At 38.9% G+C, this 26,979-nt stretch overlaps 1 protein-coding gene across 6 annotated transcripts; it reads left to right on the forward strand.

The window, feature by feature from the left end:
* Nucleotides 1–46: 46 nt before the first annotated feature.
* On the forward strand, nt 47–26,943 carry RCOR3 (REST corepressor 3). Of its 6 annotated transcripts, none has more exons than XM_080407970.1 (12): nt 47–191; nt 753–809; nt 6,813–6,890; nt 8,432–8,484; nt 10,206–10,367; nt 10,726–10,850; nt 12,351–12,447; nt 15,069–15,287; nt 16,945–17,022; nt 17,815–17,872; nt 23,189–23,430; nt 23,860–26,943. In XM_080407970.1, the coding sequence occupies exons 1-12, from the start codon at nt 50–52 to the stop codon at nt 24,202–24,204; spliced, it is 1,656 nt and encodes a 551-aa protein (XP_080264096.1). In that variant the 5' UTR covers nt 47–49; the 3' UTR covers nt 24,205–26,943. The 6 variants fall into 6 exon arrangements, with proteins under 6 accessions (XP_080264096.1, XP_080264097.1, XP_080264100.1 ...); XM_080407971.1 differs by having other exon boundaries at nt 12,351–12,429; XM_080407974.1 differs by lacking the exon at nt 23,189–23,430.
* The last annotated feature ends 36 nt before the right edge of the window (nt 26,944–26,979 follow it).

Consider the following 26,979-nt stretch of genomic DNA (forward strand, 5'->3'; position numbering starts at 1 on the left):
GCAGCCCGCGCTGCCGCCGCTCTCCCCCGCTCCCCCTCCAAGCCCTGACATGCCGGGCATGATGGAGAAGGGAGCGGAGCTCCTGGGGGGCAAGAGCCGGGCAGCCCCCAACGGCACCAAGAGCAGCAGCCCCTCCAACGGGCACTACTCGGAGCCGGAGAGCGGCGGCGGTGACAGTGGTGACGAGCACGGTGCGAGCTCTGGGGCCGGCCCCGGGCCGCCCCGCCAGCGGGGGGAGGGGGGTGGCGGAGGCGGCGGGAGGGGCGCTGAGCCGAGCCGCGCCGCCTCCCGCTTCCCCGCGCCGGTGTCGGGGCTGCCGCCGCCGCCGTTCCTCCGCCGCGCGTACTGCGGCGGGCCGGGCTGGGCCGCCCTGTGTGTGGGGCGCGGGGGAGGAGGGGGGGGCGGGAGCGCGCGGCGCGGCCCCGCGGCTGCCGGGCGGCCCCGCGGTGGTTAACGATGGGGAGTGTCTCCCGGGAGCCGCCGCCGCCGCCGTCCCCATTGTTCCGCTGAAATAAACTCCCCCTTCCGCCTCCGGCCCCCTCCCCGGCGGCCGTCGGGGCTTAATCCGCGGCGGCGGCGGGCGGGGTGGCGGAGGGGGGGGGGAGGTGGCTTATTCCGCACGGCCGCGGCGAGGCGGCGGGGGCTCCCGGGCGGCGCGTCCGCCAGCCCGCCCGCCACACGGCGGTAGCCTGGGACGGCGCCCGCCCGGGGACACCCGAGCCGTTAATTTCTCTCCCCCCTTTACGTTGCAGATGTAGGAATGAGGGTCGGAGCGGAATACCAGGCGCGCATTCCTGACTTCGAGCCCGGTAAATCGCTTCTCGGCTGCAACCTGACATCTTGCCGCCACCGTTCCCGAGGCGGGAGGGCTGGGCTGGGGGCCGGGGGGCTCGGCACGGCGCTCTCCCGGCGGCGGCCGCGGGGCTGGATTTATTTTGCTTTCGAGCCTTTGTGTCGGCGATCCGGTGGCGGCGGCGGGAGGCTGGCAGGGGCAGCATCAGCTCCGGGCGCCTGCGGGCGGGGGGGCACCGCGCCGGGAAATTCTCACTTCATTATCAGCCCTGCTATGTGTATTCGGCGGGAGGCGACGAGGCAGAAAAAGCTTGAATGCTTTTTAGGGTTGGTTGGGTGGTTTGGTTTTTGTTGTGTTTTTTTTTTTTCTTTCCTTAAACCGTACCGCATATCATGTCTATTAAAAAGGTGATTTAAAAATCTGTGTCGGGGGGTGATGGGTGTTGTGGGGCAGGGGTGGGAAGTGATGCGCCCTGCCGGAAGCAGAGCAACCCTGGCTGCGTGCTGGAGGCGCTGGGTGGGAGATGCGCTTGGTGGGAAACTCCTGCCCCTGGTTTTGTGTGCTGTAGTAGCCTCGCTAGCCCCGCTGTTGCAGGCTGAGCTGCTCTCCACCGCCCTTCTCACCCCCACCATCACCCCCCAGCCCCGCCCCGGGGAATACGGGGTGGGCTTGCATAGCCTGACACCCGGTTTTAGCAAGTTAATTGCTAGAATGCTCTTTTGCATTGCTACACTGAGCAGTGCGACCGTAGGAGCGTTTGTCAGTTTTGCTGTAGTGGCCAGATGAAGCCTATCTACTTTCCTGTTCTCCAAACAGGCTCCATTGGTGTCAGATGATTTCCTACCGGAAGAGGATTGGGCCAGAGCTTCTCACATAGTGCCTCCTAAAGCTGGAGCGAGCCCCGCTTGATGGGCGCAAGTCCCCACAGGCCAAAGAAAAGGCCGGGGGAAAGAAAGGGGGAGGGTGGGATTAAATGGATGCATGATCTTGGCATAAGGGAATGCCTTTCCCCTAGGAAGGAGCGTGTAGTCTAAGTCTCTTTGTTAATAAGACTAACCATTTACACCCTTTATTTTCACATTACCTACATAAAAATAAATAAAAATTATCATTTCTAACGTGCAGCCTGGGCTTGTTTTTCCTACAGGCCGCTTAAATTAGAAAAACACATGGTGTTTGCTTTTATTTTGATTAAAAAAACTCTTTGCCCCTTGTAGGACAACCGAGGCTCTGTGATTTCAATTTTGTGAACTATATACGCAATAGTACCATTGCATTTGTAACTACAGAACTAATCTTACACTTTCTCGTAACCAGACTTTTTAGAGCTCCTAAGTGTTCCTGAGGGTTTGGAATTCAACTGATGCTCCTTTCCCCAGTAACAGATTTGTATATACTTACCCCTTTACTTTATCAATTTCCTTAATGATCGAAATCTTTCTTTAATAAGTCTTGTATAAGAGGCATAATGTATAGTATTGTTCTTGTTAGTATGTGTATTTTGATTACTAGGGCAAGAAGATACTTTTTTTTTAACACCTAAGTCTTAGAAAATACTTTTATACTTTATGGATTTTTTTTAATTATAATACATGCTTACCATGTTAGCAGATTGGTTTTCTGAGCAGATCTCAGCAAAATCTCATGCTTTTATCTTTGGGGTTTGGGTTTGGGTTTTTTTTTTGTTGGGGGGGTGGCTCTGATGAGTCTTGAGGCATCATTTCTTAGAGGTGAAAGTAATGCTGGACAAAAAGCTGTGCTCTTATAGCTAAACTTAGAAATTTTTTTTATTATTTTTTTTTTTAGTGAATGATGTAACAGTAACTCCATCATACTTAACAGGTTTGCATGTATGGACATAGGCACTGTGTCCAATTAAGTAACTTTAATGCTGTTTCTTTTTGAAATTCTTTTAATGCATTATTTTTTTTGAAGGGTTTACCAGGTATGTTAGAACGTGTGTTTATTTAACAGTACTTTGAGTGCTGGGGTTTTAACCCCCTTAAAACAAATAGGTGGGAGAAGGGGATGAATGATAGATGAAACTAGATGGAGGTCCAAGATACAAAGTCAACCCTCTGGTACACACATAGAATACCAAAATGAGTAGAATAAATACCAGTCCTTTGACCTCATTTAGCCCATGTTGAAAAATGTTCATGGGCAGTGCTCTGCAAGAATACATTGAGGAGCAAAACGTTCATGATGAAAGTTGTGATGGTAGTGAACGTTTTTCTTTAACCTGAGTTTGTGTATAAAATAAGAAATTTTTAAAGGAAAAGTACATGACTGTTTGTCGGTGTCTATTGGAAGAAGTGGATTGTGGTTGAAAGCAACAATTAGGAGTTGGTTTAAACGTGTTCTTACCCTGTCCTCCACCACCCCCTTTTTACAAGCAGACCTTCAGACAGAGCTGTAAGGGAAATAACATTTTTAATTGTCACTAGACAGATAAACTTTCTCACCGCAAAAAAAAAAAATATTAATAAAATAAAACCCCTAAATTTCCTTACCTGATTTACAGAGTTAAAAAATCTCCTGCACTTCAGATTTTTGCTACTTCCTACTAGTTTTCCTACAGTACTTTATATTCTTGGGGTGAAATTGTTTCTGCTTGCGCTTTCTGACCCAGCTATAGTTGTAGCAGGATATTACAAAGCTGGTATCCTTAGTTTGTGGGTTGTTTGTATTCTCTTGAATGCGTAGTGGAGGATGCTATCCCTGTAGATGCACCATATTCTGTCATCCTCACATGAGATAACGGCTAGAGAAGTTTTATTCTACTCAGATTTGGACTTTCCAAAGGTTTCAGTATGAATTTTGCCTACTTAATGCTGAAATACTTTCTTCTCAGGGATAGGGAGTGCTGTCAGAAAGAATGTTTTATACCTTTAAAGGTATTATGGAATCTATTTCTGTGTGTATTCTTATAACTTTCCTCGCTCCAGTCTTCCTATATGAAAACAGGCTTTCTTCACTTTAAATTATTAAATGGCACGGTGAAGTATATAAAATTTTCTATTCCATGCCATCTGTCCTCACATTCCCTGATTATTTTTTTTGTTTATTTTTACCTATTTATTTTTAAGATTTCCAGCCCTTTATTTTAGGAATTTAGTTGTTCTTCCTGTTAGCCTCTATGTTTCTGTTCCTACTCTCAAAGCTTAGTGTTAAGCAGATGATGGTAGTACTTCATATGCTGGAAGCAAATATACTTCTAAATTGTCATGCTGCCCCACAATGCCCTTATTAAGTGGTATATGCTTCCAGATTTTCATTTTATTCTCAGGACTTGCAGTTGTGTACAGAACAGCACCACCCACGTGTACCTAACTTGTAATGCTAAGATGAAATTTAGGAAGTGTCAGTTTGCTGCTACAGTTTCTCTGTTCTGGAAGCAGTGGAGAGTGCCTGTTGGTCATCTTCAGCTAGCCCTGTTTTCTAAGTGGTGTTCGCGGAGGAGTGCAGCAGCTGAAGCACAGAAACCTCTTCCCAAGTGGCTTGAATGTGGGGTTTGGACAGGGGGAGACTTGTTATATTTGAGACGTAGCTCATGGTCTTTTTCTTACTGGCTTACAACTCTGCTCTTCTAACATGCTTCAGTTAATGCGTTGCCTGGTATTTCCAGCCACTGTCCTTAATGAGAGTGGATCTTGCAGATAAAGATCATGTTGCCCTTGAGGTGCAACACAGCTTTTTTGAGGGAAGAGTGCTGCTCACGTGAATAGTTGAGGCACAAAGGACAAGAAGCCATTATAAAGGTAGATCATGGTCCTGCATATGGAGATGGAGGGATCCCTGTACTGTAGCTATGGTCATCCTGTGCTGAGGATAGGATGTCTTCCTTTGAGCTACTTGTATGCATCCCACCCTTCCTTTGTCATCCTTGCCTGCCTTTTGGCAGTGTGAAGATGCCACCTGAAGGGAAACAGTTGTCTGATTCCTGCTGGGGAAGCAGCACTGCTTTGAAAAAGGGTCTTCTGGTGAGAGCTGCTTGTTAGCGTGAGGGTGGCCCCTCAGGGAAGTGTCACCGCATACATGATGGTGCAAATGATAGGACTCGGACTAAGTTTTTTCACTTCAGTACTTGAATACTCAATACTTGATAATATCCGTGACATCCACTGGTCTGCAGGTGTCTGTCTGTCTGAGGTATACTCAAGTTTAGACATTCCTTGCTCACAACCTGGGATTCTGATGCATTCTCTAGTGGTCCTGTTTTCACCTCATCTCTTAATTAAAGAGCGGAGTACAGAGTAGTGGTCATTTACTTGTGATAAAAACCTGAGTGGATGAGAGAAATGCTGTGCCTGTAACATGGTTGCATTACTTTTCATGAAATATTGCATTCCTAATGACTAAAAAAGACATCCTTTTTTTGTTCTAAAGTAGAATGTTATATTAAGGAATTTGTTCTTACATACCAGAACCATTTCAGAGTTTAGTACTGCCTGTGCCTTGAAACTGGTGCTTTATGAACATGTATGTACATTTTTGACTTGTTACAGAGTTCATGGTGCTTTTAGGTTATCTGTCTTACACATAAAATTTTGGAGGAGGCATGAGTTTTTAGTTTCTGTAATTAATTGGTTTTCAAGTTCACAGTCATGTATCTAAAGATTGTAAAGATGATAGCAAATACAAAACACTGCCAACCACCAACCTAAAGAGGGAAGAGCAACAAAACATAGTACATAATTAGAAAGCAGCAAGTTGTTCTCTTTTTTCCAAAGCATTGATTTGTTTTGCTTTGATTCCTTCAACAAGATGTAGAACCTAAATACAAAGTGTGGAAGCTTAAAATGGAGTGAAAAGTTATTTGTTCCACTGAATAAAAAATTCTGTCCTCCAAGAAGGATGCAAGAAAAGCTCCTCTGAGGGTGATTCCTCAAGGAATTCATACTGACATGAGCATAAATGCTACAATTGCTGAGCCATGTCTTAGCAAAATAAACTGTTGTAAACAAATAGATTGTAAGAAGCTTTACGTAGTAGCATGCATTTGTAAAATATTAATGAAAAGTAACTATCAGTTAATGTTTTTCCAGTATTGTAGAATTTCCTTTTACATTGTTTTTAAAAATCAAAGGCTGATTTTAGTGCTTTGCACAAAGTTGCATCAGTGTTGCTCTGTCCTGAACAGTTTAGACAGCTTAGGTAACTTGGACTGCTCCCCTTGCTACATTGAGGTGGAGGTGAGGTACCAATGAACGAACTAAAACAAAAAAAAAAAAGATTACTTTTACACCTAGTTACTTTCTACAGCTACACAGTTTGGTTGGCTGTGAATATCAAAAATTACATGGCTATGAAAATCAGAACTAGAGAGGGAGGTGAACAGAATTGTTTCTGGCATAGTTGTTAGTACAGTCCCTTGTTGAAAGCATCAGGGATGGTGACTGTGTTCCACCCTCCATCTCTGTTTGGAGGAAGCCTAACTTAAAACAGTAGGTCCTGATACTACTATGATAGCCATAAATGTTAGAGTACTAATAGATAAACATAACTTCTGGAGAACTGTTCCAGCACAAGTACCTTTAAATTTTGTACCCATGTCAACTTTAGCAGTGTGCTTTAGTGCTCCAATTGTGGTAATCAGGATCTTGTCTCACTATAGAATCGTAGAATGGTTTGGGTTGGAAGGTATATGAAGACCATTTAGTTCCAACCCCCCTACCACAGGCAGCGACAACCTCCACTAGACCAGGTTGCTCAAAGCCCCATCCAGCCTGGCCTTGAGCACTTCCAGGGATGGGGCATCCACAGCTTCTCTGGGAAACATGTTACAGTGTTTCACCACCTTCATAGTTATGACTGAACCTCATAAGAGTAGCATTCGAATTCAGCTATTTGAAGTCTTACGGAAATAATATGGAATTAATGATTTTTTTTCCATTCCCTTAGTAGCAGGGCTGTATTCTTAATGTGGTTGAATTCTACGTACTGTGTGAGTTGTTCTGTGAATAGCTGTTCCCTAGATCATATTCATAAATACTGAGACTTACTCGTTTTCTTACAGGTGCCACAAAATACACTGATAAAGATAATGGAGGGATGCTTGTATGGTCTCCGTATCATAATATTCCAGATGCCAAGTGTAAGTTCTTCCCTGCTTTAGAATTTGGATGCTTAAATATAACTAATTGTTTCTGATGTGCCTGTTTGCTCTTTATTTTACACACACACTGAAACTGAAAATTAGTAAATTAAACACAAAACTTCTCTCATTACTTTTTTATTATTATTTAGAGAACGCTGGGGAAAGGCAAGATCACCTTCTCTTATAGTTAAGTCTTTGTTTCAAATCACATTGCCTGTGTTGTATCATCATTGGTGTCTGTGAAACCTTTAGTTATTAATAGAAGAATAAAACATCTAAACATGAAGAACTTGCTGCTCTAAATTTCTAGGAGAAGAAGTTGCAGTGGATAAATTCAGAAAAGATGTGTTGAGGCCCAAATTAAGTGGAAATTATTACTGTTTCCTTATCAATAACTAAGCATTTTCTCCCTTCAGAAGTGACCTGAAATACAGGAGTCGTCTGACTAATGTGATCAGTTATCTGTTTAATCTAGTTTAAACCTGCCTGCTGCGCTAGAATTCCCCATATGTAATACAGGGGAGTAAACTTTGAGTATGCAGTCATGAGAACCTGGTTCTCAAGACAATTTCTACCCAATACCAGTAGTTAGAGGTTTGTGTCCCTCTGTTTGAAGGAGTATACCTTTTACTACTGCAGGACAGTTAGAAACACTCTACAGCTATGATTTTTAAACACTTTCTTCATTCCTTTAAAGTACAATTCACTCTGCTGCAACAGTTCATGGCAAGGACATCCCTAGTCCATTTGAATAACAAGGATATAATTATTTCCTGTTCTCAATCATGCTTCCTTTGAACTACATTTAGTTGCGACTTGATTGTGAACTGTATAAGGTGAATGGGAAGAGTTTGTTTCTTTTAAAAAAAATAACCACTGAAGATCAAAACTGCAGAACAGTTATGGAAAGTGTTCCACTCAAAGCTGGCTCTAGTATTGTCAACTTATTTTAAAATGTTGTTGGTGAATTTGATGACCTAATCATTGAATTTTCATATTCTCTATTGAAAACTGTCTGCATGCCATGGTTAAAATTAATGTTGGTCAGTGAAAACTGTATTAATATCAAGGATATGCATAATCATCGATCTAGGATCTCTTTACATTAATTTTTAACATGTTTGGGAATAAGAACAGTAGAAGTAGTTCAATTTAAAATTAACCCAGGTGCCTAGAGACTTTCCACAGTGTGTCTGTATTCTTAGGAGTGGGTTCCAAGAAGACATGGCCTTTCAATCACCAGATAGTCTCTGATTTAAATAACTATATGATGAGCCTCTATGGCTTTGTTGTAGTAAAAATGTGAAAGTAAGTATCTTTTTCACTGAAAATTAGCTTGTGTCAAAAGTTTATAAAATTAAATGTTGGATTAAAGACAGTAGACTTGTTATTGATAAAGCTATGAATATATTTAATGTTTTGGGGGACCTGGTAAAGCATGAGAAGAATGTTTTTCCATGTTAGATGGCTAAATCTGTGTCAATTTACAGCAGAACTAAAAGTACTGAAGAATTAATTCTGATGTTACTTTGTTACAGTGGATGAATATATAGCAATAGCAAAGGAAAAACATGGATACAATGTGGAACAGGTAAGTGCTATAAAATTAGAGTGCTCATTTAAAGGACTTTTTTTTATATAAAAGTATAACACAACTCTTTTTTTTTTTCCCTTGGTTACCATTAATTAACGCTGTTTCTCTTCAGGCACGGCAGCAAACACTGCAGTTAAATGGATCTGCATACAGTTGTGGTCTGGATTCTCTGCAAAAGATTGAGCTCTTTGTTTTCATGACATGCTCAGCTTGTAATGTGCACTTTTGAAAGGTTTGGTATGTTTCTTGATACACTGGGCATGTCATGCAATTGTGTGTGTATATTTAGCTAAAGAATTTCTTAGGAAAGCAGCTTACAAATTTGATGTTTAATATTGGAATTCAAATGTGGTGCAATTTTGAACCATTAATTGTGATAGGGTCCACACTGAAAAGGTTTCTGGCATACTTAAAAAAAAAAAAAAAAAAAAAAAAAAAAAAAAAAAGGCAAACCAACTTTGAGTGGTTTTTGCAGAGGCAGGAAAACAGAAAAGAATTTTATATTTAAGAGTAATGAGTTCACTTTTTTAATCTTTAGTCATCGTCCCATAAAAAGTAGAGGATAAAGCTTCGCTGGTCTGCACTTAGTTCTATTGCAGTTTTCTTCGGAAATTAACCAATTTACATAAAAAGTTACCTATTGCAAAAAAATACTTGGTGTACAAGTCGAAACAAGTTGTATGATCAAATTTTGGAGGATGGAAGCTCATAATAGGAAGGACTTGCTAGTCAGCTGCTATCTGAAAAAGAGGCTACCAACTTTATGTCCAGAATGTCCAGAATACCTGCAGTTCAGTCATGTTTGTTTATGGCTTGGCTTTTGTTAGGGGAGAGAGGGAACTGAGGGATCTCAAAATTTTCAAAACAACTTTTGGTACAAAATATCTGTAGACTGTTCACAATTTAATAGAAATTATGTCTGCAAGAGGTACTTGTCACTTGCCAATTTAACAAGAAAAGAGGTTTGCCATGTCCACGTTGTTAGAAGATGTGAAAGCAGGGGTTTGGAGAGCTGATGAACAACTGTTGATCATGTCCGCACTGTGTGGTTGAAACTGAGTGGAATATGTTTCCCAATTCCCATGCCAGACTTGGCATCAAATCTGTCATTGATTCTGTGGCAGAAAGTCTATAATCAGCATAAAAGTTTTTAAGAATATCGAGAAATGAAATTATGTAAGAAAGTATATTTAAATTTCCATTCCTTATTAGGTGCACATGACATGGAAGTGGCCGTGCTGTTATTTGTGGATTGGAGAGTTGTAGAAAGACCACTTTCACTTTGAACTTTCAGACTTGCATTTTGGATGATCCTCTGGCTGCTGAAAAGTATTTTTATTCTCTTTTTTGAGTGGGCTGGTATAAAGGCCTGAAGTCCTATAAGGAACTGTGTAGGTGATACATGCTTGTAAAGGAAGAAAGCGGGTCAGATTGGAGCCTATCAGCCTAGTTCATGCTGCTTCAGAATGACTGCTGCCATGCCAACCTTAAATTGCCTAGCTTTCATACCTTTAATAAAGTACAGATGTGCCCACTCTTCATATAGTCTCCAAAGAGAAGTTTGTAACCTATAGTACATAGCCAATAAAACTGTAAATACATTTTGAGAAGATTGTCAATTTTTATTTTAAATAAATAAATTTCTGGTTTTTAATTTAACTTGTCTCAACATTTTAGAAAGTTGACTAAATCCAAAAAGGAACTATTTCTTTTCAAAGGCTCTCGGCATGTTGTTCTGGCATAAACACAATATTGAGAAGTCCCTTGCGGATCTCCCTAACTTCACTCCTTTCCCTGATGAATGGACAGTTGAAGATAAAGTCCTATTTGAACAAGCATTTAGCTTCCACGGAAAGAGCTTTCACAGGATCCAGCAAATGGTAAAGTAATATTTAAATTAGAAGCATTAAACAGTTCAGATCTACTAAGAACAAAGGCTCCTGTTGGGCTAAAATTTCATGTTGATTTTTGTGTAAGAGCTTCAGGAACAACTTTGAATGTAAGATTTATTTAATTTCATCATGTCTCTTGGACCTATAGCTTTTTCACTCTAATAAAAAAAGCCTCTCCTCCCACATTGCCCTTTGAAAAAATATGTATACAAAATACATCCCTCCTTTCCATCTCATCTATGCATTTAAAATATTTGGGTAAAGGTGGTTGTAAGTAGAGCAGAATTATAATCCTGGGTGGAATTTTAATTTTAAAAAGTATTAATATGTTAATGAATTCTTCTAGCTTCCAGACAAGACTATTGCAAGCCTTGTAAAATATTACTATTCTTGGAAAAAAACTCGCTCTAGGACAAGTTTGATGGATCGGCAAGCTCGAAAGCTAGCTAATAGAAATAATCAAGGTGACAGGTAAGTTTTATATTCTTAAGCTAACCATAGGCTGAAGTCTTTCTAGGTAGAGGTGTCAGAGTAATTTCCAGCCGTTATGTGTCAACGTTAACCATGGTTTTAGGTTTGAACATTGGTGGTGTTGGTCTCTGCTTTTAGCAAGGGGTTTGGTACCTGTGCTTTAAGAACTATATCACTCCATTCATAACACACTTTAATGCTTTAGCAGATAATGGTAAAAACAAGGGTTTAAAAAAACTTGCCTGGGAATGTGGTTTAGAAATAATGCTTTATCTGAAAAGTCTAACCCTATATGATTGTGTGGGGAGCAGTGTGTTTTGTGGGTGTGGGGGTTTTCTTTGGTTTTCGTTGTTTGGGATTTTTTTGGACTAGAATGAAATTAAAATTGAAAGCTCAACCACTGTAAAGAGCTGTAGCAATTAGAATGCCCAAGTACTGTTTTATAACAAAACTTTTTATGAAATCTTACTTAGGAGACTTAGAACCACTATCAGGAAAAAAGAATTAGAGCTTAAAATAGCTTTAAATTGTCTTGGATAAAGGGAATGACGTTTCCCCTAGTTACTATGAAATTAAAATTATATTGCACTGAGTATACTTGAGTATTAATTTGCACTTTTAAAAAGTGTTTTAATATGTTGAATGTATAAGTAACATAATCATGTTTATATTGGAAAGCGTGATTACACATCTACATAGAACTGCCTAACTAGAGCAAAAGGGTATATTTAATTATATGTTATTGAAAAGAACACCTGAAATCTAAAATTTGTCTGCTTACTTAGTGATCCTATAGCTGAAAATTACAGAAGAGAATCAATTTGCTTCTAATAAGCATTTTGGTGTGCTTTTTTAATAACTAGAAATTTTTGTGTGTGTTTTTACATACTTTTGTTCAGAAATTATATTGTGTGAATGACTGGATTGGACTCGACTAAGCTAACTTGTTTTTCAACCTTTTCTCTTTGATTTAATTGAGCAGATTTCATTCCCTTCCCTCAAATTGCTAGATCTTGAGCATTTGGTGAAAAAGCAGTACTGTGTTTTCCCATCTTATATTGTCCCCTTTTGCTCCCCACAGACTTCAACAAGGGTTTATTCATCCACCTGGTGCAGTGGTTTGAAAATTGATCTATTAAAACTAACGTGGCAGATGAAAGGTTATTTCTGGCCTTGGTATAGTTGACCATGTAAGCGTTCATGCTGGCACAGGTAGTTGAATTTAAGAAAGGTGACACCAAATTTTTTGGCAGCAGTACCAGGACTACTTAAAGTAATTTTGAAACTACAGTTTAGGGTTGCTTGTTTATCATAATAATTATTAAATTTAATAAAGGAAATATGTTTCTAACAGCTCTCTTTTGAAAAATATAAATAACTTTGAGATGCCATATACTTAGAGGAGATATTTTAGATAAAGCTGTCTTACTCAGATACTTATTTATATTTTGAGTTAAAAAAAATAGATAAAATGACCAGCTGCTTATAATCTGTCCTCAGTGATGATGATGTAGAAGAAGCTCATCCAATGGATGGAAATGATAGTGATTATGATCCCAAAAAAGAAGCCAAAAAGGAGGTAACAGATTGCTTAATGGTGAATGTCAGTTTGTTTGTTTTCTGTGAATGTGTTACTATGAAGAATATGACTTGTAGTAAAGAGGTTTAGCTTGCAGCCTGGCTGAAATCACAAGGCTTTTAGGTGATCAAGATCTTCACAACTTCTGACTGAAACAAAATTTTGTTGTATTTTTTTTGCCGTTCTGTGGACATAATGCATCTCACTACTTTTATTATCTCTTGAGAGATCCTCAAGTTTTGTAAGAGATGTATGCTGTCACTACCTGGTAAAACAACATTCCTCTTGCCTCTGTTTGTGAATGTGTTTACAGTTTTACAGGTTGTGAATTACTGAATCAAAATGTTTTCTTTGCATTTAAAATTAAATGACGTTTTTTCCAAGAATAACTTTTTTTGTTCTTTCACAGCCACAGTTGGGTTATGCATTTCAACTAATACATGGCTTTATTGAGACACTGTCCACTAATGTAGAGAAAAACATTTTTGTCTTCTCTAATCAGCACTTACTAATACCTTTACAGATAAGTGCTGTGTTTGGAGTATATTCAGGTTTTGCATTTTTGGGGGGTTCTTTTGGTAAATATTATTTATGAACAGGACTAGAAAAATACGGTTAAGTGTGTAAATGTTTGACTGTTTCCTTGATCAACTTAATGCATTTGTGATTTTTCTAAAATGGGATAGGTAATGTTTCTTGAGAATATGAGAGGAGAGGTAGTGCAAAACTTCAATGTTCCTATGAAGTGATATCTACAATTATTGGTAAAACTTCAGTTCTACCAAAAATGATATTGAGTAAGAGACTGATAGGTTCAGATTCCATTCTCAGCATTGCAGTGACGTTCAATGTATTGCTTAATCTAACTACCTCAGGGGAAAACCAAAAAGGATAATTATCATTACCCCACTTTGTGAAAGACTTTGAGATTTTAGTTATTTTTTTTTTAACATGCCAGGGTATGTTTTTTTGGAGCTTGACATGGCACAAGGTCTAATAATGAACTTGTAAATAAGGGCTGTTTTGTTCAATTTACTTGGTTATTGTTTGAATCACTACACACCGTCCAGAATGAAGGTAGTGTGTTGAGATAGACTCCAGAAACAGAACAAATAATTTTGCAGTTTCTAATGAGCTGTTCATATCTACATAGGATAATTTTGTGATCTAGTATTTCTAGTAGGATTTGTGTGCTTTCACTTCCTAAGCAAAATATAAACTGAGTAGGCTACTTGAATGCACAGAGCAATAGAGACTTTCTGTTACTAGATAAAACTAAAACAAGCCAAACACTTTAGCTTGGCAAGACAAAAGCTTGAGAGAATATTTTCACTTTAAATCCAGATTGGACAACTCCTATTTCATACTGAAAGAGCAATGCAGAACCAAAAAAACCAAATGGTGTAATTGGGCCAGAGGTAAACTTCACCTTAGTATTTTTTTTTATATCAGAGGTGTAAGGCTCTAAATCAACTTTCCAAGGAAGAGCAAATATCTTAAGTGCTTATAAGATGGCCTCTATGAAGTCTGTGGACTGGATTAAGATGTTACATTAGCTGGGAAGAGAATGTGACAGAAGGTCAAGCATAGTAGAGCAAAATGCTGTTTGCTGATCTGTATTAATGCTACAGAACATAATAATAATGGCTGCTGCAATATTTTTTTTCTGTGCTGTGATTAGATGACCACCTCCTCTTAACCTGCATGATGCCAGCAGGGAGGAACAGTAGGGAGCTGCCTGAAGTAGCAAAAAGCCCAAATTCTATCTCTGTTCTGGTACTAAGCATTGCTTTGAATTGGAATATCCTTGCAGGGAAAGTAATTTTGCTTCTCTGCTCCTGGTCTGTAGGGAACCTACCTGGTTGCTCTATGGGAGTCACGTACATACAGACTAGCTGTTGTGCAGCAATGCTCATGGAAGACAAAGCTGAAAATTTTAGATGTCCTAACATATCAAAACAGCAGTTACAAAGACTTCATTACTTCTCTGCTATCCCTTTATACTTCAAAAAACAAACAACAAAGACTTAACATTTGCTAAATTACATGGATTTTTATGACTGTGAAAGTACATACATCCTCTCTCTTCCAAATCTCAAATCCCCTTGCAAAGCAAACAGCATTGTCACTTTCCACAGAGTGCTTGCAGCAGGGGAAAGCGTCATCTTGCATTTTTGCCTGTCCTGGTCGACTGGCTCATTCTTCTCCCTTGATCTTCACCTGAACTCTTCATATCTGACCAAAGATAAATGTGTAAATTCACTGATTGCTTGGTTTAAGTATGTAACATAGATACATTCTTTACCTTCTGTGCACGTTCAAGGTTCTGTCTTTCTGCCCTTTTTCACAGTATTCAGACTGTGATTTCTATAACATGTAGTGTATTTTCAGCCATGTTAAACAAAAAAGAAGTTTTGAAAACTGACCTTTCTAAGACTAAATGCAGGCTTGTCCAGCAAATGACTGGTGCGCTCCATCAGCTCATCTGCAAGACTTAGTTTAGATATGACATGCAGAGAAGGATGTTAGCTTAGGTTTTCTTTGTCAGAAATCCGACATTACAGTGCTATGTGATTCTTTAATAAAGTTGTATACAAGATACTGTTATTCTTTAATGATGTATTTCTTATAAATTAAAGGGCAATAATGAGCAGCCTGTTCAGACCAGCAAAATAGGTCTGGGTAGAAGAGAGTATCAGAGCTTGCAGCATCGCCACCATTCTCAGCGTTCCAAATGCCGTCCACCAAAAGGCATGTACCTGACCCAGGAAGATGTGATAGCTGTTTCCTGTAGTCCCAATGCAGCCAACACAATTCTTAGACAGCTGGATATGGAACTAATCTCATTAAAGCGACAGGTACCATGGGTTATTGGTCTTGTTTTGTTTTCATCTCAGATTGTTCTGATTGTAATGATTTTGAAGATTATCTATGAAGATTCTGAAACTTCTTTAATGTGAGTCTTACTAATTTTGTTCCACAGTTAGCACCAGAAATGCTGGACACTAGTTGGCTAGCTGTTCTTTGGTTTTGTTTGTTATGCTTGGGTGGTCTTGGGGATACTGTGAAACAAGATGACTTCCTTTAAAAAAAAAAAGGGGGGGGGAGGGGTAAGTATGGCATGGAAACAACGTTACAGATTGGGTACAGGAGAAAACAGTTAATATGATAATTTTTTTTAACTTTGTTAAAAGTATGTGTGTGACAAGAGAGACCAAGACCAATGTAGCAGAGGAAGTTACATTTGTTATGCTTAAAAGTGCAGCTGTTTTTCTGGCTGCCCTTCCCCATATACCGTGAAAGTATGGGGGGCGGGGGAAATCATGGGACTAGTTATTTTTCTGTTTGAATTGATGTGCTTTGTTACTAAATTTAGAAAAACTTTGTAGTTTTCACCTTTAGAGGACAACTGCCTGTTTACTTTGCATGAAGAAGTTAACTTTTGGCACTTAAAGTTGAAACACAGAATTTATGCAGCTTCTGTAGGGGTACACCAGTATGTGCATGCTTGCTTTCTAGGAGCGATGGGGCTACAGAGTCTAAGGCTTATCTCCTGAAATTCCTGTCTCCTTATAGGCTGCTAAGAGCTGCCATGTTACAAAATCATGGAGTGAATAAAGGGTTTCATGGGGTTTTTGCTCCCTTGTATTCTTTTACAGGAGAGATATGCTTCTTTCTGTCACAGCAGGAGGCTGGGGCTAAATAGCATAGGTGGGTTTCACTCTTTAGCCTAAGTGTAGGTGAGTTACAGCCTTGAGGTTGTGTTTCTCTTTTTTTCTTGCAGTGATCTCAGAGATGCAGCCTTTGGAATCTCCCACTGAGTTGTCTGCTTTTGTGTCCATACTTAAGAACACTTGTAATAGCTGTGCACCGTAGTATGCAAAACTATTTTCTTACCTATGTTACTTTATGTGCATCACTGTCAGGTTCAAATGGTTAATAGATATGTATATGTATGATTTGGAAGCTCTCTCCTTTTTATAGACTAAGACATTTTATTTAAATATTTCAAATCATTTCAAGAATCACCTTTAAAGGAAGTCACGATGATCTAAGGTCAATAAAAAGCAGTCTGTCAGAAGGAACTAACTGGAAACATCTCATAAATCTTTACTACTTTTTTTAAGTGCTTTTTGGAGAAGGAAGAAGTTAATGTATACAGTACACCTCACTTAGATTTCTAAGAACAGAGTTCTGTGTCTAGAATATTCTGCATTCTTCTTCAAGAACATATGCATCGTTATCAAAACCTGCTTGTAATGTCCTGCTTTTAATATTCCTGCAGACAAAATGTTATTTTGAAAGACTGGCTTAAATATTCTTCTCTCCGTAGTAAACTGTGCTGTATTTTATTTATTTATTTAATTTAAAACAGTTAAAACTAGTGAAGCCTTAAACCATAATATTTCTCTTTCTAACTTAGGAGGTACACTTGTGGCAATCCTAGTGAAGATATATGTGTAAAGTGACCAACTTTCTTTGTGGAGCTGATTAACTTTGTTGTTTTTGACCAAGGTTCAAAATGCTAAGCAAGTAAACAGTGCACTTAAACAGAAAATGGAAGGCGGGATTGAAGAATTCAAACCTCCTGAGGTAAATCAGAAAAAATATTAGAACTTGTGGCCTTGCACTTAATTGGTGGGAAGCTGCAAAAACGTGTTTTGCTGCAGCATAGCGTTCACGTTTCAGCAGCAGCTTAAACGGGATCCATTGAATTACATGCAGGGGTGAGTTTGGCTTCTTTACAAGAAATTAGTGGTAGGCTTTTCTTATGGCAACTGTCTGAATAAAAAAGCAGAAAAAACTGAAATGTCATGCCTGTTCATGATAATAGGGAGCTGAAGTTGAGCCCTGATATATGGGTTTTTTTCTCATTAGAAATAGATAATGTAGATTGCTAGCAGTAAAGTCTGTATTCTGTGTGAAAACATGACTATATATACATTTGGGTACTTGAAGTGAATGATTTATTACTTTTTGCTTGTTTTAAAGGCTTGAATATGAAACATAACATGAATGCAAAACACTCCAGACACTTAAGTCCCAATAGTTTAGATAAATACAACTATAAACTCAGATTCTGTTTGCATAAAGATCATTAGCTTGTGCATAAGTTATGATATAGCTGATATTAAGATATCTGATAAGATAGCTGATATAAGCAATAAAACAGGGGAAAAACTTGTGATGTAGTTCTAAGCCCAAATCCTTAAATGCCGCTTCCTCTTTATGAAAGCAATCTCAAACCATACATTTATGGCTAAGCAAGAAATTTTTACCTATGTTACAAAATGTAGTGCAAGTAAAACACATTCAGATGCTCAGATATTTTGCAGCTATTTAAACATTGTAATGATCTTTGTGCCATTTTTCTAATTTTAATAGTCTAATCAGAAAATCAATGCCCGTTGGACCACAGAAGAGCAGCTTCTTGCAGTACAAGGTATGTTAATAGTAGTAGCAACTTGAAATCTGGTGCAAAGGACTTGGAGCGGTGCTCAGGGTTATGTTTGTATTTCCCTCTAATGAAAAGCTAAGCTTTTATCTGGTCTTACAAGAAAGTCACTGGGAAAACAGCAAAACTAGTAAGAATATTTAGGACATTCATTCAAGCAACATGACTCGTCTTTCAGGTACCCATATTAAAACTCAAATAGAAAAGCTAAGCTGAGTTTAACAAATGTAATAATACCAAAAAGTCCCTTCAATCATCTTCTAAGTCACCTTGCATGAATTTCTCTGAAGTGTAAGACTGAAGTAGTAGTTGAAGTATTAAAATTTGAAGAAAACGCCTAAGACATCTCTCTGTATTCTTAAAGTAGGGAAAAGCAGAACTGCTTTACAGTGGCTTCTCTCTGTTCATGAGGGAATAGAAGAGCAGATGTCTATCCAGTGGAGGCCTTTTAAGAGTCTGAAGCTGAGTACTTGACTAAGTGTCTTACTAGAGAAGAAACATTTTCTCATAGGCTATTGATACACCTAATTTGCAGTGATTTTATTTATATGAAGGAAAACTGACTCTTGTCTGGCTTTAACATGGACTTACCTAATCAAGGAAAATGCAAGGGAAATGTCTGGAGAGTCTAACGCTGTATTGAAGACACTGTATATTGACTGACTTCTATGGATCTTTTTTTTTTAAGTCTATATAATCAGCTCAGTTATACACATCTGCTTTATTTCTCTGTATTTTTCAGCTTTAAAATGAAAGACTGCATTTTAGTATAAAACCTTTAGTTGGATCAGGATATCAGTGTAAAGTTGTTGGGTGTGTGCCATACCTGGTAGTTATTAGCCAGATGACTGAACCTAAAGTTAGGTTTATTTTGAAGTGTGAATGGAAATTCTGAAGAGCATGGTGTGTCTGAAGTCATGTGTCTCTACTTACATGACTCAAATTGGGATTTGCATCTCCAAACTGTTTTCTGTCCTAAGTTCATCCTGTCAGTATTGCTAACAAGCTCACTTTTTTTATTTGTTCCCAAATGCGACTGAAGGAGATGCGTATCTTTAATAGGGTAGTCAGTTAAGTAGAATGCTTGCTGAAGAAGTGGTGAAAATCCAGGTTCATTCTACCTGCCTTAGCATGAAAGGATTCAAACCAACTTGCATTTTCATAGTTTACTTATTGGAGCTCTCGCTAAGCATCAGTTTAGGAAGTGATAAGAATGCATTTAGCTTTTGTTAAGCTATGGCATTATGTGACCAACAAGGTAAATAAGAAAACTGGAGCATAGACAAAAGAGAATGAGGATTGGTAATGACTCTCTGGAGAGGAGTTCTAGTCTTCTGGACTCTTCTCTAGGGAATGTTTTGTGTTTTATAAAGGCAATCAGCTTCAATACTTAAGGGGGTGGGATGAGAAATCAAGCCTTCTGGAATAAACCTGTTTTCACTGAATTGACATGTGCTTCTTATATGTATTGTTTCCTTTTTAGTCCCCTTCCTTTGCCACTGTATAAAATGGAGATGGGAGAGACCCCTAACACCAGGAACAAAGTAGTAGTAGTAGTATCCCTCCCTTACCTATTGCCCAGTAGTAGAGTCTCCCTCTTGGAGTGAGAGTGCTATAGGTATTAACCTCCCATCCCTCAGGCTAAGGACCCTGATCTCTTGCTTTGAAATAATTGTTTGAGGCGGTAGACTTATACATCAAGGAGCCATGCTGTCTTTTGCCCTGACTCTGATTTTAGAGGGAAGTCATCATTGTTTCTGTACTAAAAGCTAGCATAATGTGTGTTAGGCTTGAACCTGGAAGTTGATGTAAGCATGGGGACATTTAGTTTGTACATTTAAAATAGAGCTACTTCATCAAATGTATTTAAATATTTTGGCATGTGCTTTTAATAATTTTACAGAAATCATAAGCATTAAGCAGGTAGGTGGCAATTCTGTGATTTGTTCACTTGAATTCAGACATTAAGTCCAACTATGTAAATTCTAAAAATAATCTGTAGTAATATAAATTTGGTACTTTTTTTTCTAAACCCTTGTCATCTGTGGGCTAATCTCAAGAGATTGGCAGTAACTAAAGAGGAGGTAATGAAAAAAAAAAAAAGCCTTAAAATAAAGCTGAGTCTGTAACCTTAAAAGCAGTGTGGCTGTCTGCAGTGGGGTTATTGGGCTCAGGCTTATGATCTCTGAGCCAGCCGATCTTTTGCAGTATAATTTACCAGGTTACTGTTCAACTTTGTGTGAGTAGTTATTGAATGTTATGGGCCAGTTCATCACTTGAGGTGTTCTTAAGTTACAAACTTTATTTGTGTATAGAAATGATCATTTTTTTTCAAACTGAGATCTCAGCCATATGAGAACTATAATTGCAAAAATGTTTTAAGACTTGTTCAAAACAACAAAATTTGAATTGAAAAGCAGTGCATGACTTATATAGCATTGCAGTGGAAAACAGTTGGGACAACCAGCATCTAACTCTACGTAAGGTAGTCAGCAGAGCACTGTAGTCCCATCACAGGAAAACTGCAGCTCTCATAAGCCAGAGTTGCCGTTAACCATTTCTGCCTCATTGTGGTGCTGTATTATGTTGCTTTGGACCCAGGCTAATGTTTTGTGTGCCTCGCAGTGTTTGCTGTGCTGCACAACATTAAGCAGCACAGAAGCGTCAAACTTGGATTTATGAGTTTCACTGAGTTAGATGTTCAAGATGTACCAGCACACGTTGTACTAGTGAGCATGCCCATGTTCGGAGCGCACCTTTGCAACTGGGCAAAGTTTTGAAGAGCTGGAAGGGTTCCCGTGATCAAGGCTACTTTCAAACGAGCCAGGAGAAGGACATTCATACATGTGAAACCATGCATTTGTCTTCTTTTGAGCTTCACTTTCAGCAAGCTAATAAAATTATTCTTAGTGAATAACAGATTAAACTCTTTAGAAATCATTTGGGTGGTGTTTAGCCCATAATTTGTATAAGGATATGTAAGTAATGTGTTTGAAAGGATGATGGGCTGGCATGAACTCTTACAGGTATGCCAGCACCTTATGCCTAGAACTTTGATAAAGTTGCATTGCACTCCCTCAGTTTCTGATGCAGCTTAAAAAGGTTTTACTGCATCAATGTGTAGAAGTCCTGAGGTAATGCTAGAGCAGTACTAAATAACACTGAAAACAATCCAAAATCAGTAGCGCTGTATGTAGCTAAACTAAGGAAATTATATTTTCTTTAGGTATTTCTTATACTTGGGCTCTCCGTTAAGGCAGCATACACTGTTTTCAAGCTGTTTGCTTGGAAATAGGCTTTAAGACCTTATGTCTGACAACTTTAGTGGAAGTTAGCCAACAGGCTCAGTGATTTGGCACATTAAGGGGCAGGAAGAAGTATAGACGGCATAGTAACCTAAAAGGCTGAAATCACTGAAAGTCTGAATTAGGTTTCGAACAAAAATGTGCTTTGTTCTGCTGGGCACTTCATTCACTTGATTAATTGTACAGGATGTTAGATATGTTGCAGTGGACATTTAATGATAATTATAAATTCATAAGGGTGGTGATGGTAGGGCAGTCAAAGAATATTAGAACACTGGAAGGAGTGCTCCATGGGTGGACACAGCTTTTAAGGAGTACAGTTGATGCCTTGTACAACTGATAAAGCGCAGAGCCAAATCCCTGTCTTTGCTTTGCCTGGATACATGCCCTCCCACGTGGCTCTGCTAGGTCCCTTTGTTTTCTTTCCAAGGTTCTTGCAGTCAGGATGGTTGGATTCTTTTGTGTGCCCCAGAAAAGATCTTAAATAATGTAGCTGGATTCTTGACAGTTAAAACATCAGCTTCGGCTGCAGAAATTTTTACTGTCCTGGAGCTGAACTCTTCTTTTAAATTGCAGTGAGTGTACATTACTGCATCAGAAGTGCCTATCATCGAAGAAAGTAGAAAAGAGCAGAAAAAGCTGAAGGTTGTACTATTCACAATTAAGTTGAAAAGGAACGTAGCTTTCAAATTTGAAACAACTCTCACTTTCTGAATCCTTTGCTTCACTTTCAGAAGTGAGGCATGAAATCAGGCATAAATTTCTTTTCCTGTAATGAGACAGAGTTCCTGTCCTCTAAGCACTGTAATATGTTCCAAATTAGTATAGTTATCAGGAGCTTCACAGTAGTCGTCAAATTATAATTCACTCATGCATAGCTGAGAGCAAAAACTGAGTTTTCTGTTTACTCAGTCTGGAATAAAACTCTTACTTCTTTTAGTCTCCAAACTTTTGGATGCTTGTGATTAAAAATATACTTTGTGCAGTTAAAGGCTGTGTTCTAGGATGCTGGAGAGTTTGACAATTTTTTTCTTAAGCAGAAGAGAGGAGGAACTAGACACATACCCTAAATGCAACTGAGAGAAAAATCAATAATCTTTACATTATAATTCCAATTTTAGGTTTAAAACTATGGAATGTTGTACGCAAGAGGTTTTGTTTGTGTTACATGCAAATGTAGTTTTGGAACTTCAAAAAATGCAGGTTGGGATCTTCTTGCGGAATGCTTGTAAACAAAAGCAACCCACTGACTTTAATATGAAAATTAATGAAAAGAATGATACAAAGATCTTCTGTCATGCATCTTGCTGGAGGATTTGATTCTGGAGCTTGTGCTGGGCTGTCTTATAAACAGACACCAATGGCTTATATTTACTTACTTTGCCTAAGATGGTTGTCCCAAAACCACGGGTTCTTCTACGGAGCTGAAAAGGTGAATGAAAGCTTTAAAAAGACTTTGTCAGGTCAATGCTTGCCAGTTGTAGCCTCGGTAGAGCATGTCACAAGTGCAGGAATGAGCAGTATATTATGACTTGTAGCTGGCATGGAGGGAACCTATAGAAGCTGTCAGCGTTTGTCATTTGACATTTCCAGTGTTACATCCTGTTTATAGCTATACACACATGCTTGGTCACCCTCCCTCTATCATCTTGAACTTTTCTTGGGCTTCTGTCCTTACTGCAAGTACACTGAAGGATTTACTTTATTTGTCAGAGGCAAGATCTCTGTGGTTTTAGGTTGGGAGGCTTGGTGAATAAGCCAGGATCTTTAAGAAGAGCGGGTAATGACCTTTTAATAAAGTTCGTGATTTGTATGTTGATAGCTGTGCAATTAAAATTTATTTTGTTTTAATGGAAATTGAGGCCTTCTGCTAATTGAGAAGTCCTCCTGATTAGTCAGTCCTTGGTTTGCAGGTCCCATAGGTTCTCTCTATAAATACATCACACGTAGCTGTGTCTGACTGATTCTTCACAGCTATGTTATTTACTTTGCTTTCCAGGTGTCCGAAAATATGGTAAAGATTTTCAAGCTATTGCAGATGTAATTGGCAACAAGACTGTTGGCCAAGTGAAGAACTTCTTTGTAAACTACAGGCGTCGGTTTAACTTAGAGGAGGTATTGCAGGAATGGGAAGCGGAACAAGGAACCCTGGCTTCTAATGGTGATGCTTCTGCTTTAGGGGAGGACACAAAAAATACTTCTAATGTGCCATCAGGAAAGAGCACTGATGAAGAAGATGAGGTGTGTTTTGTGTACCAGAAATAAGTAAGCATGGGTTGAGGAACAGCATTTTATTTAGTGATATAATATAAGGTTAACTGGTGTGGAGTGGCAAACCACATTCTAAAGAATGATGATGAGCTTGCATAGAACTTCAGCCAATGTCGTTAACCAGCTGGGAGCAGGACTGCACCTTTCATAGTGACAATCACGTTACTGTTTTATTGTTAAAATACAGTTCTTGTTCTAGAAGAAGACTCTTGCTTCGTAAATATTTTTAGTTCTGCTGTCTATAATATTTTGGTTGGTGATTTCTTTTCAGTAACTTCTCAGTTTTTTGGTTTTGTTTTTTAAATGCTGTTTCCTGTGTAGTGGACAGTGGCAGCCCAACTGCGTCTCGTTCTGGCTGGGATGGCTGTTCACGCGGTCTTGTCTTTGTCCTTTGTGCAGGCACAAAGCACTCCGGCCACTCAGTGTTTAGGCCCTTCACCTCCAGCACAGGCATCTGCTCCGGCACCTACCGCTCCCATGGCAACTTTAAATCAGCCGCCCCCGTTACTTCGTCCAGCGCTTCCTGCTGCTCCTGCTCTCCATCGTCAGCCTCCACCACTTCAACAGCAGGCGCGATTTATTCAGCCAAGGCCGACTCTAAATCAGCCTCCCCCGCCACTCATCCGCCCAGCTAATTCCATGCCTCCTCGTCTAAACCCAAGGCCAGTGTTAACCACGGTCAGCGGCCAGCAGCCACCCTCGCTTATTGGAATTCAGACAGAATCTCAGTCCACTCTGCACTGAAGAAATAAAGCAGAATTATGCTAACTCCTACATCTGAAAAATTTTATCAATGTACTTTTTTTTTTCTTTTTTTTTTTCCCCCCTCCCAAATAACGAAGGGGAGAAAAGAGCAAGCCTTCACAAGTATCAGACCAGTTTTACAGAGGAGCAAGCTAATAACTAGAAACGGAACCACACAAATGACCACCTGTGTAAAAATATTTTTACGTCGAAGACTTGTACAGCAGAACAATGCCTACAATACAGCGCTCCTCTATGTGAATAACTGTTGAAGGAAGCTAACTTCTTAAATGAATAAATGTTCAACACACCAAGATTTTGTTTAACTGATTTTTACTCTATTTATTTTATTACAGTTCTTTGTAGTCAAGCATCTAACTACAGGAAGTAGTCTGGCAAATCTAAGAATAGATAATGTTGTAGGAGACTTAAATGTAGCGTTGGGTTTTTTGTGTGTGTGAATTATTTTATTTTTGTTTACCTTTTAGTACAAAAGAATAATGGCCTTAGGTTCAGAATTTTTGGCCCTGTTTAGATAACAGTAGGCGCATTTCATGCACTTGTAAAATGTAGGTGTTTCTTCTCTTCATGTTTTTCCCAGAACACTTTTTTCTTTGTCTAAAAAGGTACTGTCTTATTGTGTACTGCTCTGAACGAATGTTCTGAAGATTCAAGTGAGCTGTTGTACCAAACTTACTAAATCTCACGCGTGTTCTACTCATAGAAGTAAACGGAAAACAGGAGTACAGTTTCCTGCTGCAATATCTCTTGTGGGCTGGGGTGGAGAGAGAGGCAGAAACTTTTACCACGCAGGGGGGTGACAGGAGAGAGGAACCATATAGCAAGAACCATTAATTTAATTGGTTATTCCACTAATTCTTCTAATTTAAGTACAGTAGAATTTCATTCCTCTGAGAGTGGCTGTCTGCAGTTCGTGTATGTTAGATCGTTGATATCTTGCCTAAGAATTCATGAGGGAAGTGTAGAGGCTGATGATGGCAGCCAAATATTGTGGCAGTGGAGTTACCTGCTGCCAGCCCAGTCTTACTGTTAAATTGTTAGCTCTGACTTCTGCAATTTCAGGCAGAGTTGGTTAGCTGGGTTAAGACTATTGTGGGGGTGTTTTGTTTTGTTTTATTGGCTAAGTAAAATCTGTATTTGGGTATTATTGCTTCCAAATTTTAGGAGATTGAAAAATTCTTCTTTTCACTGCATTTTTGTCTGAAACCTTGATTTAAGCCCAGCAGTGTTTTGGAGGTGTTTTGTTTGTTTGTTTGGTTTTAGTTTTATTTGAAAATTAAAAAGTAGATGCCTCTATCCTCCAAGTAAACCAGACTGCAAATTTGAGTAGCACTCTTTGAAACAGTGTGATCTGAATCAAACTATTGAAAAGTATTTCATCCTTGACTACGTAGTAATATTCATGTTGACTGCCATACTATTTAGAAAGTTATTTTTGCTTATAGTTGAAATTGTGTTTAGAAAATCCTTTTAAATCTATTCTGTTATTAACTAGATTTGCCCTTGACTAAAATGGAACTTTATTTGAAAATGGAATGTGCTCTTCCTATGCCTTTTAACAGATGAATTGGATGGTTCAATGATCGGCTTAGCAGCTGGCTAAGGTCTTTTTTATGTGCAAAGGGAAGTTCTTATAGCATCAGGTCCTATTTAATTTGTAAATCTAGTGTTGAAGTTTGATAGTTGTGGCCTGAATTGCAGTTAAGGTGTCAGCCTTTATGGTTTAGTTCTTCATTTAAAAATCTTTTTAGATCAAACTTGAGAGATTGTTCTTTCTGAACAGCTTCGCTGGTGTGCTGAGGTTTTGTACAAAAGATCCTTTTACAAATTTTCTTTTGCATCGGAGTAGATGCTTAGCCACTATGTGAGTATCAGATGACCTCTCATCTAAGAAAAGCAGCATTGTAAAACAAGCACTGAGGAATTCGTGGTCACTGAAACTTGTGTTCTGGGAGTCATAAGTGTCCCCTCACCAGCTACACACAAATCTGGCTGGTCTCCAGATCTTAAAACCAATATGAAACCAATCCGGTACATTTTGACATCCTAAGTATCTCAATTTAATTGTTAACAATAATAAGATACATCTTCAGGATTTCTTCTTTTCTTTTTGTTTTTCTTTTTGTTTTTGGGTTTTTTTTAGCACTTGAGTCTCCCAGGTGTGTGTATTGTACCTTTGCTAATTTTTGTCTTGTCTCTTGTCGATAGACTTCAGTATGCAGAATGTTGGGTGTTGCGGTACAGTTGGCCACCACCAACTGCTATAAAACTGTTGAGTACATTGTAATTCCGTTTAATCTTGTTTAAATATTCTATAACTGGGCAAAGGTGCTGTATTTGAAGGGGGGAGGGAGGGTCAGAGATAGGTAGTATTTCTTAATTTACATACACTGTAGCACACAGTAGGGAACTCCTAGCATTTGTAGTACTAAATAAGTATGTACATAGCAAAATGTCTTTATTGTGTGCTTTGCAGAATATGTGCATACAGTTTGCACGTCCTGTTTTGGGGGGTAGGGTTTGTTTTAAGCAGTGTTTGCCTGGAGAGTGATATGCTTGCTGCTTAATCAAAGGATTAAAGTTTCAAAGAAATCTGTGTCTTCTATTTTTATGTACCTTGTAATGGTCTAATATGTTAGGGCCCTTATACTGTGATTCTCTTCTAAATTCATTTATATTTTTTTAAGAATTAGAAATAAAATTATACAATGGTGTTGATTTCAGTGGGGAATTTCTTTTGCCATATCTAGTCTC

This window comes from Falco punctatus, assembly GCF_963210335.1.
Source record: "Falco punctatus genome assembly, chromosome: 12".
NCBI classification, from domain to species: domain Eukaryota; kingdom Metazoa; phylum Chordata; class Aves; order Falconiformes; family Falconidae; genus Falco; species Falco punctatus.